Source organism: Schistocerca nitens, chromosome 4, assembly GCF_023898315.1.
Source record: "Schistocerca nitens isolate TAMUIC-IGC-003100 chromosome 4, iqSchNite1.1, whole genome shotgun sequence".
Lineage (NCBI taxonomy): Eukaryota > Metazoa > Arthropoda > Insecta > Orthoptera > Acrididae > Schistocerca > Schistocerca nitens.
The window spans coordinates 307,385,921-307,406,782 of NC_064617.1; the positions used below are offsets into that span (position 1 = coordinate 307,385,921).

General features: G+C 36.6%; 1 protein-coding gene across 1 annotated transcript in view; it reads right to left on the reverse strand.

Annotated features, from left to right (window-relative positions):
* LOC126253138 (potassium voltage-gated channel subfamily KQT member 4) overlaps positions 1-20,862 on the reverse strand; it is a 1,084,963-nt gene that overhangs the window by 40,349 nt on the left and 1,023,752 nt on the right. The window contains exon 14 of the mRNA XM_049954282.1: positions 14,857-15,150. Coding sequence (XP_049810239.1) covers positions 14,873-15,150 — 278 coding nt within the window. The 3' untranslated portion in view covers positions 14,857-14,872. The remainder of the gene's footprint in view (positions 1-14,856; positions 15,151-20,862) is intronic.

The following is a 20,862-nucleotide window of genomic DNA, read 5'->3' on the forward strand; positions in this document are numbered from 1 at the left end:
ATTCTCGAGGTAAAATAGTCCCCCATTCAGACCTCTGGGTGGGGTCTCCTCAGGAGAAAGTTGTTATCAAGAGAAAGAAAACTGGTATTCTATGGATCGAAGTGTGGAATGTCAGATCCCTTAATCGGGCAGGTAGGTTAGAAAAATAGACAGGCAAAAGTTAGATATAGTGGGAATTAGTGAAGTTCGGTGGCAGGAGGAAAATACTTCTGGTCAGGTGAATACAGGGTTATAAATGCAAAATCAAATAGGGGTAATGCAGAAGTAGGTTTAATAATGAATAAAAAATAGGAGTGCAGGTAAGCTACTACAAACAGCATAGTGAATGCATTATTGTGGCCAAGATAGGCATGAAGCCCATGCCTACCACAGTAGTACAAGTTTATATTCCAACTGGCTTCGCAGATGACCAACAGATTGATGAAATGTATGATGAGATAAAAGAAATTATTAAGATAGTGAAGGGAGATGAAAATTTAATAGTCATGGGTGACTGGAATTTGATAGTAGGAAAAGGAAGAGAAGGAAACATAGGAGCTGAATATGGAATGGGGGTAAGGAATGAAAGAGGATACCGCCTGCTAGAATTTTGCACAGAACATAATTTAATCATAGCTAACACTTAGTCCAAGAATCATGAAAGAAGGTTGTATACATGGAAGAGGCCTGGAGGTACTGGAAGGTTTAAGTTAGATTAGATAATGGTAAGACAGAGATTTAGGAACCAGGTTTTAAACTGTAAGACATTTCCAAGGGCAGATGTGGACTCTGATCACAATCTATTGGTTATAAACTCTAGATTAAAACTGAAGAAACTGCTTTAAAAAAGGTGGGAATTTAAGGAGATGGGATTTGGATAAACTGACAGAACCAGAGGTTGTAGAGTGTTTCAGGGAGAGCATTAGGGAATGATTGACAGGAATGGGGGAAAGAAATACAGTACAAGAAGAATGGGTAGCTTTGAGGGATAAATAGTGAAGGCAGCAGAGGACCAAGTAGGTAAAAAGATGAGGGCTACTAGAAATCCTTGGGTGACAGAAGATATATTGAATTTAATTGATGAAAGGAGAAAATATTAAAAATGCAGTAAATGAAGCAGGCAAAAAGGAATACAAACATCTCAAAAATGAGGTCAACAGGAAGCGCAAAATAGCTAAACAGGGATGGTTAGAAGACAAATGTAAGGAGATACAGGCCTATATCACTTGGGGTAAGATAGATACTGCCTACAGGAAAATTAAAGAGACCTTTGGAGAAAAGAGAACCACTTGTAAGAATATCAAGAGCTCAGATGTAAACCCAGTTCTAAGCAAAGAAGGGGAAGCAGAAAGGTGGAAGGAGCATATCGAGGGTCTATACAAGGGCAATGTACTTGAGGACAATATTATGGAAATGGAAGAGCATGTAGATGAAGACGAAATGGGAGATATGATACAGTGTGAAGAATCTGACAGAGCACTAAAAGACTTAAGGTGAAGCAAGTCACCGGGAGTAGACAACATTCCATTAGAACTACTGATAACCCTGGCAAAACTCTACCATCTGGTGAGCAGACTTCAAGAAGAATATAATAATTCCAATCCCAAAGAAAGCAGGTGTTGACAGATATGAAAATTACTGAACTATCAATTAAATAAGTCATGGCTGCAAAATACTAACACGAATTCTTTACAGACGAATGGAAAAACTGGTAGATGCTGAACTCCAGAAAGATCAGTTTGGGTTCCATACAAATGTTGGAACAAGTGAGGCAATACTGACCCTACAACTTATCTTAGAAGATAGATTAAGGAGAGGCAAACCTTCGTTTCTAGCATTTTTAGACTCAGAGAAAGCTTTTGACAATGTTGACTGGAATACTCTCTTTCAAATTCTGAAGGAGGCAGGGGTAAAATACAGGGAGCGAAACGCTATTTACAATTTGCACTGAAACCAGATGGCAGTTATAGGAGTCGGGGAACATGAAAGGGAAGCAGTGGTTGGGAAGGGAATGAGACAGGGTTGTAGCCTCTCCCCGATGTTATTCAATCTGTATATTGAGCAGGCAGTAAAGGAAACAAAAGAAAAATTCTGAGTAGGTATTAAAATCCATGATGAAGAAATAAAAATTTTGAGGTTCGCCGACTACTTTGTAATTCTGTCAGAGACAACAAAGGATTTGGAAGAGCAGTTGAACGGAATGGACAGTGTCTTGAAAGGAGAATTTAAGATGAACATCAACAAAAGCAAAACAAGGATAAAGGAATGCAGTCGAATTAAATCGGGTGATGCGGAGGGAGTTACATTAGGAAATGAGACATTTAAAGTAATAAATGAGTTTTGGAATTTGGGGAGCAAAATAATTGATGATGGTCAAAGTAGAGAGGATATAAAATGTAGACTGGCAATTGTAAGGAAAGCATTTCTGAAGAAGAGAAATTTATTAACATCGAGTATACGTTTGTGTGTGGAGTGTAGCCATGTATGGAAGTGAAACGTGGAAAATAAATAGTTTGGACAAGAAGAGAATAGAAGCTTTTGAAATGTGGTGCTACAGAAGAATGCTGAAGATTAGATGGGTACATCACATAACTAATGAGGAGGTAAAGAATAGAATTGGGGAGAAGAGAAGTTTGTGGCACAACTTGACTAGAAGTAGGGATCGATTGGTAGTACATGTTCTGAGGCATCAAGGGATCACCAATTTAGCATTGGAGGGCAGCGTGGAGGGTAAAAATCGTAGAGGGAGACCAAGACATAAATACACCAAGCAGATTCAGAAGGATGTAGGTTGCAGTAGGTACTGGAAGATGAAGAAGCTTGCACAGGATAGAGTAGCATGGAGAGCTGCACCAAATCAGTCTCTGGACTGAAGACCACAACAATAAGAACAACATATTTATCCACTTGACAGCTTGTGCATGAGGTCAGATTAAATGAACATGTTTTACAACAAAAGATTTTAAGACCTGAAGTTGGCAGCACAGTCTGTTGAAACTGGTTGTTTTAAATAAAAGAATATCTTATGCAATTTTGGTTGTTGAATGGTATTTAACAATTAAACAGATCACCCTTCAGTTCACACAAAAAGAGAAAATTCAATTATATAATGAATATTTAGTTAATTGACTATGTTGGGTAATGGTTATAGAACAAGTCTTATATGAAAAAGGTTGTGAGCTCAAATCTTGTCAGGTGCTGTGAAATTTTTTTTTTTTTGTAAATCTTTATCAAATTGACTTTGATCATTATTTTTATTCAATTAATGGGTTTGAATATAGATTTTTTTTTAAATTTCTATTCATTTGTAGAGCACAGATTTTTTGAAAACTTTCTATTTCTTTGTAGGTCATTTTAATTGTTGTATTATCTTTTTCAATAAGTCTCAGTTTTTACTTCATCATTCTTTTACCAGCTGGACTCATTGTACATGTGAATTTAATTGTTTTTATTTATTTATCATATGTAAATATCCGAAAATGTCAATCTATGTTTTGTGAAACAAATGATGAAATTATTTATTTGTAAGTGTGGTGGTGTCAAAAATGTAATTTTCATTACAAAATCTACATTTTCATGGTTATCCTCATGTAAACAATTAAAACAAATTATTATTGCACTCTGGATAACATAACACTGACAAAGATTTTAAAAAAGAGGAGTTCTAAATAAAACAAAATTCAAGCCAAATGAGGGATAAAAATAATGACTGCAACAACATAGGCGAAAGTATTGGATGATGAAATGGAAGAAATTAAATTGATGTTCATACATGGAAATAAGTAAATCCGTATGCACAAAGATTCCAAACAGAAAAAGAATTATAGGAAGAAAAAATGAGAGCAACTGCAAAAGTTAATATGGAGATTAAAATGATGCGAAGAAATGGGAAAAAAAAGTAATCAAATGAGTTAACTGAATGAAAATAATGATCAAAGTCATTTTGTTAAAGATTCAAAAATAAAAAAATCAAAGTACCTTATGAGATCTGAACCTACAATCTCTTGCAGATAATGTTTGTACTTGAACCATTATACCACACAACCATTCTGTATAACATTTCTTTTTTAGAGTGGTAGGGCAGCACACAAAATTCCAACAGTTTTTTGTCAATTATTCCCAAATGAGGGCCCACAAGAGTGAATGGATGCAGGGTATGATACCTGGGACCATAAGATACAATACCATATAGATGGTGTCAAAAAATCAGGGGAACTCTCCTTGTTAGCAACACTTAAATTTCTATACATTATTAGCAAATTTATCATTATCAGAAAAGATTTTTTTGCTATTAGCAGTCTGAATTTTATACCCTTGCTACTTTGACTATTATGAGTTATCTTGTTGCCCAGAAACTCATCTACTACATTTTGTATCTCATTTTATTCCCTCAAAACTTCTGATTTGATTTATTACATTTCATTACTCTTATTCTAATTTTATAGATATTTATTTTATAACCTCTTGCAGGAACCTGTTACATTTCATTCAACTTCTTTTCAACACCCTTTGATGTCTCTGACAGAATTACAGTATCAGCAGCACAGCATACTTTTTTCTTCTTTTCCTCAAGTTTTAAGTTGATTTCAAAAGATCTCCTTGGTTTCCTTTAATACTGCTGAAAGTACAGATTGAATAACTTTTGGATTACACTACAGCCCTGCTGGCCGTTGTGGCCGAGCGATTCTAGGCACTTCAGTCTGGAAACACGCGACTGCTACGGTCACACGTTCGAATCCTGCCTTGGGCATGGATGTGTGTGATGCCCTTAGGTTAGTTAGGTATAAGTAGTTCTAACTTCTAGGGGACTGACGACCTCAGATGTTAAGTCCCATAGTGCTCAGAGCCATTTGAACTACAGCCCTTTCTCACTCACTTTTCTATTACTACTTTCATTCCTTCAACTTTTATAACTGCTGTCTGTTTTCTATAGAAGTTGTAGGTAACTTTCACTTCCTGTATTTTACTCCTGCTACCATTGGAAATTCAAAATTTCAAAATGTGTATAGTAGTCAGCACTGTGAAAGGCTTTCTCTAAATCTAGAAATGCTATACACAGGGTGACAATTATTGAACTATATGAAAAGAAATGTAAATTCATTACAAACTACAGCATGTAAACGTCACTACAGATATTCAGATTTAGGTTATGAAATGCTTGATATGCCTGCAATCATTGGTGATGATGTGGCTAAACAAATAGTGAAATTCTGCATGACTCGCTGAAGTGTCGGAACATCGACGCCGTCGATGACCTCCTGAATGGCAATGATTTTGGGGTTATTGCTATACACCTTATTTTTAATATAGCTCCATAAAAAGGAGTTGCATGCGTACAGATCTGGAGTATATGGCGGCCAATCGATGTCCATGGCAGTGGCCTCTGGGTACCCCAGAGCCAGAATGTGGTCTCCAAAGTGCTCGTCCACGACATAAAACACTCTCCTGCTTTGATGGGAACGAGCTCCATCTTGCATGAACCACATCTCGTCAAAATCGGGGTAACTTTGGATAATGGGGATGAAATCACCTTCCAAGAACTTAAACATACCATTCAGTAGTCACTGGGCCATCAAGGAATACTGCAATGATTTTTCTGTGATTGGGCACTGCATACCACACAGTAACCCACTGAAGGTGAAGAGAGTTCTCGATCGTGAAATATGGATTCTCAGTCCCCCAAATGCACCAGTGTTGCTTATTGATGAACCCATCCAAATGAAAGTGGGCTTCATTGCTAAACCAAATCATACATGCACATACTAATTCCTCATGCCCCATGGTCAACTGTGGAATTTTAAAATCCTAACGCAAACCGTTCAGATAATTTTATTTCATAAAGTTCAGTAATCATCACCCTGTGCATAGGTCTATCTTCCTTGAGGTTATCTCCTAAGGTAAGTTATAGTGTCAGCATTGTCACATGTGTTCCTATATTTCTCCATAATCCAAATTGATTTTTCCTTAGGTCGGCTTCCACTAGTCTTTTACATTCTTCTGTAATCTAGAGTTTGATATCACTTGTCAGCTTTGATTGATGGTACTATATCAAGCCCTAAGATGCTGTACAAACATTATGTCAAAATGGTGACCAATAACATTACAGAGTCCCACAGTGTTAAAATATAAACTTCAAATACAGAATCATACATATTCTTAATAATAAATATTGAACCTAATGGGACAACTGTGGGAAAATAAGGTCTTGTTGAGGAAAAGCTGAAATCTAAAATAATAGCTGCAACATCACGATAATAGTGAAATACATAAATGAAACAATCAAGGAAACCCAATACAACATTAGTTTCAAAAACACAAGAAGCACAAAATTAGTGCAAACCTACTGTATTTAGTATAAAAACATTTATGTCTCTAATGACATATTGTCAATTGGATGTTGAACTCCAAGCTTTCTTTTTTCCTGCCTTTGAAAATATCAGCTGCGCTATATAACTCAACCTGAAATGTTGATACCAATGTAAAGGGCCAAAAACAAAAGAGTTAAAAAGTACCAAAGGAGATACCAACACACATAGCAAAAAATTGTTAAAGCTAACAAACAGTGGTACTGGATACATTAGTTGAGCTAATTTCAGATGATGTCCAACATATTTTGTTATGGAAGATACTTTCCATCATCTCCATTATTGGAACTAACTAGATGTATGGCAGTACTTAGTATGAAGATCTTACAGTTGTGTTAGCATGTTTATAGTATGATAATGGCGGGTACAAAATGTGTAAGTGGTGAAGATATTGCCAAGTGGGTTCTCGAAGACACTGAGGATGGAAGAGAATTTAGTGATAAAGTGATTGGGAAGAAACGTCTGCCATGTGCAGTGATATAAGATCTAGTGACTCTGAATCTACTGGATAAGTGGAAACAGATGAAAAGACACAACCTGTAACAAATACGTGGACTATTTATTGTACTGATGACAGTGATCTCATGAAATTTCCTTCTTCTGTCATGCAACAAGGTTTCACCATTCCTCACAGTGTTCAACTAAAATTGAAACTTGAATATTTCCTGCTCTTATTCACTTACAATCTTATTAGTGAAGCTGTGAATATGCATGGTAAAGAAAATATACGGAAAGTCACTCCATAAAGTCACTCCAGTTACAAGACACTCAATGTATCACTCCTGGAGGGATGTTTCATTCTAAAGGGTTTTCTTACTATAGCCTTGAACATGACCTTGAATGTGGAGGCAGAGTTAGTTGACATTTTACAGAAGGCTGGCTAGAAATAACTTAATTTATCAAGGATTTTTTGCACCTTCTTTTTTTCAGATTTTTGGATGCCATATTTAGTTCCACCTAACATACAAGAGGGAGCAAAGTGAAGAATGTTTGTGAGCATATTGATAGTAGATGCAAAGAAATCCATATACCAAAAAGAAATGTGGTTCTGGCTCAAAGAAAGAATTCAATTCAATTGCTGCAATCCAAAGAAGCCTTCAAAGTATGAATTTTCTGACTGTGTGATTCAGAAAATTATTATGTTTTTCTCTCACATTCCATATTATCGAAAGAAACTACAGAAAATCCAGTTCATCCTGGTTTATCTTTTTCAAACTGAACAGTGGTTCATCTCATATAGCAATTGCTAGCTGTTGCAGGTGGTTCAAGTTATCGCATTTTTAGTGGCAGTTTCTTCACAAGCCCTCAACTTGCTTTGGAAGTTTACAAAATGAAATTTTATCTAACAGGTACATTTATGCCTTCTAAAAAGGGTTTTCCATGTGATTTGAAGAAGACAAAACTTGATGAACATGAGTTACATGTCTATCAAAATGAGATGAAAATTTCATGTCTTTCATTCCATGATGAAATGTTAGTGATTATGTTGTGTATGTGCTTTGGTCTTCAAATCCAGTAGATCACTGGTTTTAGGAATAAAGAGCCTGTGTATTTCCTGAAACCCACTGTTATTTTGGAATACACAAACTTGTAAGAGCAGTGGACAGGGCTGATCAGTACCATGGTTTCACGGTTTTATAAGGTGGTCATACAAGTAGTGGAAAAAAAATTATTGTTCTAGCTGAATCAAGTTGGTGTAGTGAACTGTTAGATTCTTTTCTCGATGGACAAAAATGAATGTGGAGAAGAACTGCAAACTCACTTTTCCTACAGAAGAAATCTAATCAGACAGATAGTTGGCCAGATGAGAAATACAAATTCAAAGAAAAGAGGAATGCCATCATTGTCTGACACTGAGGAAAGACTAAACAGGGAGATGCATTTTATAATGCAAAATGATAAAATATCAACAAATGATTGTATGGTTTGCAGCACATGCAAGGAGAAAGGAGGATGAAGAAAATTTTCTGCTGCAAAGCATGCAAGAGGAAGCCTAGACTTCATCTGGGAGAATGTTTTAAAAACCACCATGCAGAAGAAAATTATAAAGAACCATAAACAAACAACAATGTGTATCAAAAACTAGTGTACAAGATAAAAAAGTTGTCAAGTGACCCCATATTGCACTTTATTTGTTTTAAAACAGTTTCATAATAACCCCATAATGCCTTAAAACCTTACCTGTTGGATTAGAAAGAGTTAAAATGCTGAAACTAATGCAGGAACCCAAAAAGCAATACCAGTACACAATTTAATACTGTTTATTCACAAAGACTGGTTTCATGTATGGTACATCTTACAAAAATAATATGTTAATATCACAGTAAAAGAGAGAGTTGAGATCCAGTCTCTCAAATCAGGTATTATGTCTGACTGACCATCACAAATTATCTTGATGACACCTCCACATGTAGTCACTGCATGGCTGCTAAGACAAAACATTTGACAACGTCAAATTGCCATTACATACACGGCATCTACAATATTCTTGATTATACTTAAATTTTGTAAAACAGTTTGATAGTCAACTTCTGATCTTCCATCTCCAAATAACATAATGCTATTATATATTAATGAAGGATCCATTTTGAATAAACTGCTGTGTGAAATTGGGCACAAATGAAGCAATAAAATAAAATAAAATAAAATAAATGTCATTATATCACACAAAATGAGACTCAATCTGTAAATTTTAATCACTGGTGTTGCTCATAACTAAGGCAACCAAAGGTAATGTTAATCTCTGAATGATTAGGATGCTCAGGTCATTAACGAAGGAGGTGTCCTACAACATCATGCTCCAAAGCCAGTGAGTCATATTGAAGGATTAAGTTGATCCATAATGTGAGTTAGTATTTACCAACTATGATTTTTAAACTGATATTTCAGTAATATTCACACCTGTCACTCAACAGCATTCTTTGGAACTGGAGCTATTACATTCTTCTGGGAGGACATTTTGTCTGTCATACAGCTCACATAACACACTTAACAGTTTCATCAAGTGATGTTCTCCCAAGGCTCTTCACTATTCTGAAAGAACACTGTCTACTGCTGAGGCCTTCCTCTTATTTAGATCTTTCAAACCTCTGTTAAATTATTCTCACAATATCCTATCCCTCACATTCTCCACATTCACATTCTCTTCCTTTTCCATAATATTGTCTTTATTACCTTTGTACAGACGTTCTTTGTATTCTTGCCACCTTTCAAACTTTCCTCTTTTTACTGATATGCCTCCTGATGAGCTCTTGATATTCATAGAGCTGTTCTCTTTCCTCCAAAGATTTCTTCAATTTTCCTATACACAACATCTATCTTCCCCACAGTCAAGCACGTGTCAACAACTTTTTCCACTCTAGCCATTTATGCTTTGTCATTTTGCACTTTCTACCAATCTCACTATTTGGACAACCATATTCCCTTTTGCCTGCCCCCAATGTGACATTTTCATATTTTCTCCTCTAGACAATTAACTGCAGTGTCTCAGTGTTTTTGCTGTTGGGGTTTTCAGTCCATAGACCGTTCTGATGCAGCTCTTCATACTACTCTATCCAGTGTGATCCTCTACCTCACCGAATAATGACTGCAACCTACATCATTCTGAATCTGCCTACTGTATTCATCTCTTGGTCTCCCTCTATGATTTTTATCTCCCACTCTTCCCTTCAATACAAAATTGGTGATACCTTGATGTCTCAGAATGTGTACCATCAACCAATTCCTTTTTTTGGTCACGTTGTGCCACAAATTTCTTGCTCCCCAATTCTATTCAGTACTTTCTCATTAGTTACTTCATTGTTATTACTAATCAATCCTCAGTTGCTTTCATTATTTCATCTCTAAATACTATCCTTTCATATATTATTGTATTCCTCTCTCCATTTTAGTCAATTTACACAATACTTTGTTTTGAAATGAACCTATACTTTGGTAACATCTGTGCAATAGTAGATAATGATACAACTGTGTCTAATGAACATCTTTCTCAATGCAATACTTGTCCTTGTGATACTTCTTAGCATTTACAAAACATGCTTTCTCTCTGCATGTTTGTGGATTCATTATTACGTTCAAGGACCTAGATTTTAAATTTATTTTTACGTTACATTTCTTGAATATCCATTCCTTCATATTTTCACCTGTTATACGAAAACATTAACTGTCTCATGTAATCTGGCTTGCTTACTACACCAGGTATCAGAGGTTGAACTTATTCTCAGCAAACACAAATTATTAAAAATCTGTTATGAAGAACTATATTTAAAAAGTGCCTAACTAGCTATATTTTACAAAATGTGCTCATGAGTTAAACAATAATTTTTACATAAATGTCATTCCAGTTGAACTACATTGATATTAATGAAAGACTGTGATCTGCTGAAATGTAACATCTTTGTCTCTGCTCTGTGTTACTCTCTGTAGTTTGTATGTAGGGAGGGAGTTGTAATGTGGCAGTTGAGTCATAAGGAAGTCTGGTGTGAGTGTTGATGGTGGACAGATGTGGGGAGACAAGACCTTAACATGTCCCTATTGCACCCATGTGAAATGAATCCATAAAATTATGTCATTGTCAAAAAAGGTCAGCAGCAAAGATGTGTTTTTCAAATGTGTGAAATAAACAAAAGTGGTACTCTAAAAAGTTTTTCACTCAAGAATACTTCATGCTTACCTATCTGAATTATTTCTGGACTACAAAGTATTCCATTACTGACCTAATTATTTGACGAACGGATTATGCCAAAACATTGATTCCGGGAAGAGTCTGATTTAGTTTTCAAATGTGAGAAACCCTTGGCTCTCTTGGCAAAGATCATGCCCCATTTTATTACAGGACAATGAGAAACAACAATTGTGATGACAACAAGATAATTATTACTTTCCTAACTATTGACTTCATTGACAAACAACTTTGGGTGTTGATGATCAGTAACCTGTGTCCTACATAGTGAATCAAACATTTCTATGTCTATTTCTTTAGACAGAAATGTAGTTAAATCCATACTGTGACAGTTAATGATATTCATCTTTAATTGGCTGTGGAGCAGGGTTGTTTTGACTTTGCAGCTCTCCACAAAAGTGGTTCTTTCAATTCATCCTGGGTCCATCTAATCAATTTCCTGTTTTCCTGCAGTTTCTTCATTTTTCAGCTACAGTTCATAATCAATAAATTGTGGAGTCCATCTCTGTTCCTGGAAATGTATTTTAATTTAACATGGTTTCCAACTCTCCGTATTATGCAATCTGTCTAAAACCTTCCTGTACCTAAGGTATCTTCAACAATGGAAATTTTCTTTCATTGTCCTTTAATTTAGCTGAGCAATTCACCTGACATTGTGCTTTGCCAAAATACTACTAGGTGGCTTACCATTTCATTACTCTCTTCTAATCTATGTTATCCTACTGTTTTTCTTTCTCTTCCTTCTCAAACCATTGAATTCCAGTCACTGACCACAATTAAATTTTCATTATCCTTCACAGTTTGAAAAAATTCTCTTAGCTCAGCATACATTCTTTCAATATCTTCATCATCTACAGACCTAGTAGGCATATAACCCTGTATTACTGTGGTTGGTGTTGGCTTTGTGTCTATTTTGACTATAATAGTCCATTAACTTTGCAGTTCATTGTTGTTTACCTACATTTCTAATTACTTTTTCTTTATTAGACCTAATCTTGCAATACCCCTATTTAATTTTGTGTTGACAACTCTGTATTCACCTGACCAGATGATGTTTTTCCTGTTGCAGTTCAAAGTATCCATTTCCTTCTTAAATTTGATAATCTACTAACCCACTTAAAGAATCCAACATTCAACACACTTATCCTTAGAAACACAGGTTTGTTTTCCTGATTATGACATCCTCCTTAGTAGTCTGCACTTGGAGACCTGATCTGAGGACTACTTTACCTCCAGAATATTTTATCCATTATCATTAAATCAAATGGTATACCTGAATGTCCTGGGGAAAGAGAAGGTAGCTGTAGTCTTTTACTTTCAGCCATCTGCAGTGCCAATACAGCAGGCTACACTGGCTGACATTACAATGTCAGATCAGTCAAACAACCAGACTGCTGCCTCTACAACTATTGAAATCGTTGCTATCCACCTTCTGCAACCATATTTTAGTCTGTCCTCTCTACAGACAGTCCTCTGACATCACTGCATGTACAGTACAATTATCTGTATAGCTGAGGATAGGAAATGGCTATTAGATGACATGACCGGAGAGCTCAGGGAGTTCACTGGATGTCATCTAAGAAACAAATCCATCATCTGAGTAACAAATCCGTCATGTAATTTCAATCCTTTTAATACTGCCCAGATTGGCTATTGTTGATGCGAAGAAAGTAAAATCACAAAAGAACAACCACAGCTAAAACAGGACCAGGCACAGCTCTCTTACTGACAAATAGAGACTGTGGAGATACTATTCTATTGTATTGCACAGTTTTATTGATCCTCTTCATCATTTTTGTACATACAGTAGATACAAATTAATGTTGCAGAATGTAAGGCAATAAAAATAAATAAATAAATAAAAAACTGCATGAAATCGGGAAAAGAAATTACTCATGAGCTCCTAAGCATTACTGGTTGTCCAGCTATCACAACAACTGTGCATAGGAAGTTAAAAAGAATGGGGCACAGTGATTGAGCAGCTACTCAAAAGCCACACATTTCTGCAGTCAATTTTAAGTTACATTATTACATGATATTAATATTTGCTCCATAGATAATGACTATGACATTTTTTAATGATGTGGAATGTGTTAGTTTAACATAAGTTTTCTTTACACACTGCAGTTTTTTTATTGTTCATTTTTTTAACAGTTTTTACTTCATTTCTAAAAATTCAACTATCGAGTAGAAGGGTTTGTCATTCAGAAATTGTTTTAATTTGTTTTTAAATGCTGGTTAGCTATCTGTCAGACTTTCAATGCTATTTGTCAAATGACCAAAGATTTTTGTGGCAGCATAATTCACTCCTTTCTGTGCCAAAGTCAGATAAGGGTGAGTTACATTGCCACACACTTGAAGTGTGTAAAGAGTATTGTCATCAGACAGTGGATGACTAGAAATGAGTGATATGGGGTGATGAATCACACTTTACCCTATAGAAATCTGATGGAAGGGCTTGGATTGCCATCAAAATAGGCAAAATAAGGCAAAATAGGTGGTGTTACGGTATGGGCATATTTTTCATGGTGAAGGTGTGGTTTCCTTACTGTGTTTAAGAAAATACTGACAGTGGAAGCATACAAACACATATTACAGCACTGTGTACTATGTACAGTAGAGGAACAGTTAATAGAAGATGACTGTTTGTATCAGCATGATGAAGAAGAATTTGAGAGGCAATGGTTTGTGGACAATAACATTCCTGAAATGGACTGGCCTGCCCCGAGTTCTGACCTGAACCCAATGAAATAGCTTTGGGATGAGTTAGAACACTTAATTTGCTCTGGACTCAATTTTCTATCACCATGTTTTGTGGTTTCAACTCTTGGGGAGGAATGGAAATCTCTGAAGATTTTCCTTCTTGATGGGATTGACAGAACACAATGAATTAATGAACAGGAAATGCAATACTTTTTCTGAGTCAAGCAACAAATAAAACTGTCCCTTCTACTCTCACTAAAACCTCTATCTGTTTCTTTTTCTTTCTTTTTTATTCCATTAATCTGCCCCATCTCACTATAGTTTTTCTTCCCTCATCACTTGTTACCTCTATTCTTTTGTCTCTCTCTTTTCCTTTGTTTCATGACTACTGAGTCACAATATTAGCACATATTTATTCTTACTGCCAATTATTATTAGTGTTATTGTTGTTGTTACTGCAATGAAAATGTGGTTGGTTCAATTTTTATGCTAATATACTCAGAAGACCTACGATTTCAGACTGATGAGAAGGAGAAATGTGTAAGCAGGCTTGTCACTGTACATTTTGGCAAAGGAGAAACAAAACAAAGACAAAAGTTATTGAATGCAGTAGAAACGAAATTAGTATCAAATTCTGAGTTAGGGGCAACAGACAGGAGAAATGGGAATGAGGATTAAAGAAATGAGAATGAGAATTAAACATGATGGTCAAAATAAGGGTTATGTTTAGTGTTAGCAGAGGTATGAAAAAGGTCATTATAGACATAACGGAGGATTTTGTGGTGCTAATATTAACAGATACATTACATGTACAAACAAAAACTGTTACTGAGGAAATCATAAACACTGTGCAGTGGGTAAACATAACAATATGAATAACAGCAAAGAAATATATTCATTTTGAACTGTGATGCATGACTGCAACCTTAGGAAGTCTCTCCAGATTTTCATCGGATGCTGGACATGCAAACAAACAAACCAAAAAATGGACTTCCTTAATAACTCCATCTTGCTATGACACTACTGTTCCAGGTAAAATATTACACCCACCTTAAGTCATGAAGTGACCACACTTCTTACAAAGAACATGATTATTTATCCAGGCATATGTGCATAAATCATGCTTACCTTATGTAAAGTGTTCTTATGGTTCATCAGAAAGTGTAATTACTTCTGGCTTTAGCAAGTCCATTTTATGAATATCTGCAATAGTTGATGATTCTCCTGTACACTTTTCTTCCTGGCTGTCCATATGACTGAGATCTGCAGAGGACGCTGTTGGACTGATAGGGGTTATGATGATCTCAGTGGCAGCTGCTCTCCTCAGCAGTGCAGTGTTCTCTGTTACAACTGAATCATCACCACCATCCCATGAGTACTGGAGATCTTCTTTTATGGACTCAGGGGTATATATTACATGAGCTGAAAAAAATTAGCAATTTTATGGTGAATAACATGACAAACTGGCAAGTTAATACAGCATTTGAGATAAGGAATAAAAAGAGTTTTCGTGCTGTAAACACTTTGAACTATTCTTGTCCAAACTTGCAACAAGATTCTTGAATAATTAAGACCTCTATTGTCAAATATCATATTGACTATACCCCATACTCAGTCATGCATTTATGGAAATTGTCACTGTAATTATTATTATTTCTGTGTCAAAATGCTAAATAAATTCGTTGTCATATAGTATTGAAGATGGATTCAGATTATATGAAGCATATTGAGACAAACAAAAGATTTTACACAATTGTCATCTTGTGCAACATATCAGTACTGTTTGGGAATAGCAGTTGCTCCTCCGTTTTGCACTACTCACTTGACTTAAAAATGAGTTACTGTCTTCTATTGTGTAAATTTTTGTCCATTCTGTAAGAAATAAGACAGTTTAGTACGAGGAAATGTTACTGAAGACAATAAAGTCCATATGTTACACTTTACTGGCTATGAGCTATATACTGGAGAATTTATTAACAAAATCGTCAAGATGGAAAAACAAAGGAACCTGTTGAGGGGTTGTAAGAGCTTCCTTCTTCAAATGTTCATAAGAAAACTTACAAATGAGTACATCTTTATGCAAACTCTGAGCTCTGATAGTAATCAGATGCAGGATCCAGGCCTTACAGAAACAGTTAGTGGTATAGTGAGGTGTGTTAAAACAAGATGTCATCAACAATGTATAGAATAGAAATGTGAAAGCACAACACTCAATAGTTTGCAAAAACAAGAGGAATGGAAGATCAAGCAAAAGAAGTCAAAAGTGAATTATGTAACTGAGGTAAATAGTTTTAAGCCTCTATATGTTGCAAAGTACAGACAAAGTGATGAAGGGAAGAAAGCTTTTATATTTGGGGTAGTTATCCCAACTTCAATTTGGTTCTTCAAATATGAACACTTAGATCCTCTAATCGTACCCCATCACATAACAAAAAAAGAGAAATGAAGGCTTTTATGGCAGTCAGCTACAGAAACATGAATTTCTGAATGTGCTGCCAAAATAAACTTCCATTAACATACATAGTTTTGCCCCATCCATAAATATTGCTATTTTTACATCTGTAGAAATGAAAATCATTAATTTACTTAAAGAAATGCAGCAATCAACCACATTTTATATAACTTTATCTGTGTTTCATGTTTTAACCATCTTCAGTTGCTGTAATATACTTGTACTTTCATAATTTTGAAGTTTACGTCAGCTACGTTTTGAAAGTTGCAATTACCAAACGTAAATTAACAAATTCTTTAGCTACAAATTTAAGGTTTTTACACACTCTCCACTTGATTTACTTTTTATTTAACAACTGGTTTTTATGAACACACTCTCTTTTTGATTTACTTTTTATTTAACAAGTTTTATGAACAATCTGACAGTGTCACCATGGGAAATTCTACACCTTCGCTAGTGGCCAACTTTTTTATGGACAGTTTTGAGGAGATATAACATGACTCAGCAGTTTTAAATCCATCAGTATCTTGGCAATAAGTTGATGATACTTTTATTGTTTGGCCTATAGTGTCGGACAGCACAACTATTACATGCTAGTGCGGAGAAGTGAAGTGTTCATATAATGTGTGTACGTGCAGTTTCATGTGGTGTAACTGTTGAATTGCAGCTGTCAAGGTAGTTTCACACCAGCTGACATAGGTGCTGTGTTTTTCATGTAATAAGTGAATCACAGCTGTCAAAGAGTTCCACATCTGGCCGCCAGGGGTGCTGATTTTTTATTTGTCGCATATGCTTAGGCATTCTTAATGGGTGATGTTTATTCCTATGTTTTTTTATGTTTTATGATCTGTACTGTCACTCTGGGTTGCAATTCAGTTAGCCTACACCCCTGATTGAGTAAAGTGTTTCCTGTCAAGCATAATACTTTGGCATTAGATTTATCAGTATTATTAACTTGTTCACTTCTAATTACACTGATCACAACAAGTGGTGGCCCCAATGTGATCCTTGAGCTGAAGGAACTGAACTATAGCTGTTTTTCCTATGGAGCTCAGGAGATGTCTGAAGAACATGCTGTATCAAGACTAGTGGCTCATTTTGGCCTGATAACCCTGTCTTATGGTTTGCACAAGCGTAAGCTAGTTCACACTTGTTGTAAGCCAGTTGAACTACTGTTTTGCAGCTGAGATGCAAGACATTATCACTTGATCCCCTGGCAGCAGATTCCCGTGAGAAATTCAAGGCGGAACTAATACAGAGATTCGCTGCTTTGCAGGAAAGTTGAATAAGACAAGTTCTTATGCAAGAAGACATCAGTTATTGTAATCTATCACAACACCTATGGTAATTTTGCAGTAAAGTGGACAATGTCACCTTGCCAGACAACTTATTGCATACACTATGGTGCAGTAGATTACTGCCACAAATTAAGGCAGCAGTGGCATCACAAACTAACATGCCACTGGGTGACGTAGAGGAGTTGGCAGACCACATAGAGGAAGCTATCTCACCTGCCCAGATTAGTTGTCATGGCACAAAGCAATAGTACACCAGCAACAGTTACTGTCTGGGATGCTGGTTACAACTTGCATGCAGCAAAAGTAGACATGTTATGCGTGCAGGTCAGCAGGCAAAGGGTATTACCGCAGACATTTGAGAAGCTGGTCTTCAAGCAACACTACATATTTGCAAAGTGAGCATCCTGTGTGTTGGTACTACCACACTTAGTGAGAATGAGCAAAAAATGCTGGAAGTGGTCAATCGTAGGTGTAACTGGCAGCCCATCACCATCCAGGCACCTGTTCATCAGTGACAGAGGTTCTGGCCTGAAATTTCTCATAGACACTGGTTCAGACATCAGTATCCTGTCATGGTCTTTCTTGCATCGCTGTAGGCCATCAACTGCCTTCCCTCTAACAACTGCCAATATTTCAACTATAGCAACATATGGAACCCAGTGAATGGAGCTGAACTTAGGTCTACACATGGAATTTCACTGTTGCACATGTCATGGAAGAGATCATTGGTGCAGATCTCCTGGCACATTACAAACTCTTACCAGACGTGACAAACCCCAATTGGTGGGTAGTGTTACTGGTGTAACTGTCACTGGTTTTCATCACAGTAGCGCCATCCTCAGGGCAAAGCTTTTACAAGCATCTGAGGGTGAATACACATCACTCTTAAAGTAGTTCCTGAATTTCACCTTGCCACCTGGTGCACCTAAACAGATTCTGCACAATACAGTGCATCACATCAAGATGTCGGATGGACCATTAGCGTTGTGCTAATCTGGACATATAGCATCAGATGTTAAACAGTCTGCAGTACTCAGCATTGCATCTGGTGCCAAAAAATGGTGGGGCCTGGTACCCTTGCAGAGATTGTTGTGAAATGAACATGAGAACAGTGCTGGGCCGATATTCTGTGCCATTACTAAGAGACTACAGCTAAGTGTTACATGTTACAATGATATTCAACATCTCAAGACTGTGCTAAAGCCTGTACTCAGATACCTGTGGCTACAGAGTACATTCTAAAGACCATAATTATGATACCATTTGGCCTGTTTGAGAGTATGTGTGATAGTCATGTTTAAAGTAAGAACCAATTTAAAATGGAGTAAGAGAAGCTTCATTTATGAATGTAAATTGTATGGCAAACTACAATACACACATTTTTCACTTTTCAGCAGGATCACCATGAACATTTAAACATCTGTCAAGTCATGAAACCAGCTTTTGGATCTCACCATCAAAGAACTCAAGAACTCAGCCACCTGACCATTAAACCAGTTAGTAACAGTTTCTTTCAACATGTCATCATTTTCCAAGAGCTTTCCACCATGAAATTTGTTACTTTTCAAAACAGATGAATGTCTGATGGTGCTTAGTCAGGGCTGTATGGTGGATGATACAGTTATTCCCCATGAAATTTGTCCAGTTTGCATCTTTGTTCTCACCGCATTGTGAGACTGAGTATTATCATGAAGCAGAATGATACTGTTAGAAAGCAATCCCCACCAGCAATTTTCAATAGTGCATCTAAGCTTTAATAATATTTCACAGTACCTCTCAGCAGTTATTGTCATTCCTCTTGGCAAAAACTCTAACAGAAGAATGCCTTTCCAGTCCCCAAAAAACTGTGGCCATGATTTTCAGTGTTGAAAGTTCTTGTCTGAATTTTTGTGGTTTCATTGGTGAGTTTGAGTGATGCCACTCAGCTGGATTGACCTTTATTCTCTGGAGAGTAGTGTGTAATCCACATTTCACCACCCATCACGTGACTCAAGAACTAGTCACCATCCTTGTGACAGTGCTGCAAAACAGGCAAAGAATGTGCCATTCACTTTGTTCTGTATTCTTCATTTTAGGCACCCTTATTGCATGCATTTTTTTGTAGTGTAGTTTTTCAGTAACAATGTAAAAACTATGGTAGTGAAATTTGTGGAAATTTCTGATGCAGCTTGCCAATAGTGAAGTGCCTGTTTTGGCGAACTGCCTCATCAACTTTTTGTGTCAAGTTTTCATATGACAGTAGACCATCCAGATCATTCTTCATCATGAACATTTGTCCTTCCTTGATTGAACAGTCTACACTATTGCCATCATTTCCATCATTAGTTACACCTGTACCATAAACTTCAACAAGATGCCAGTGAATTTCAGAAGAACAAACTTGTTTTTCATTTAAGTACCAATTAACTGAGTGCACTTCACAATCAGCAGGATTACTAATTGACATGATGGTAAAAGAAGGAGTATAATCATACAACCAACATTGGCAGAGATGTGAAATGTAATGACAGCGAAGTGAGAGACTGGCCAAGAATGGGCAACTGTAAACAGGATGCACAGACACAATGAGCTATTGCTTCTTACTGTAAAAGTGACCCTCATATATGACTTTTGAATTATGAAAGACATGGGAAATATTAATTGACTCTGTTCAAGGCCTCCCATTTTGTTTCACATACCTGGACGATGTGCTCGTGTTCTCAGACACTGAGAAACAACACCAACAACATCTACAAGTGGTGTTCAAGTGTTTGGAGCATTATAGAGTCTTGTTGAACATGGCCAAGTGTGTTTTTGTACAATCTGAAATGACCTTCTTGGTACATAGAATCTCTGCTGTGGGCCTCCTACCTCTGACAGAGAAGACTGATATGACTTTACAGTCACCTAGGCCAACCACAATAAAGGAATTGAATCAATTCCCTGATATGCTAAATTTTTATTGTCAGTACCTGCCTCATGCAGCAGAACTGTAGGACTCATTGACTGTGGTGCTGTCTGGTTCTAAGACGAAAGGCAACTCCCCAGTGCAGTTGACTGAGGCCATGAAATAAAACATGGCTTACACAGCACTTCTAGTTCATCCCAATCTTGACAAACCTCTTGTGTTATTGGTGCATTCAAGCCAGACAGCTATCAGTGCAGTGCTACAGCAGTGGTCAGACAGTTCATGACGACTCCCAAAAACTGTCACCCTCTTAGAGAATGTGGAGTACCTATGACAGCGAGCTCCTGGTAGTATATGATACAGTGAAATACTTCTGCCCTCAAGTCAAAACACGAGTGCTAACGATATTCAAAGACCATAGACCACTGACTTTTGCATTCAGACAGAACAGTGCCAGTTGCTCTCCTTGCTAATTCAACCATCTACAGTTTGTAGCC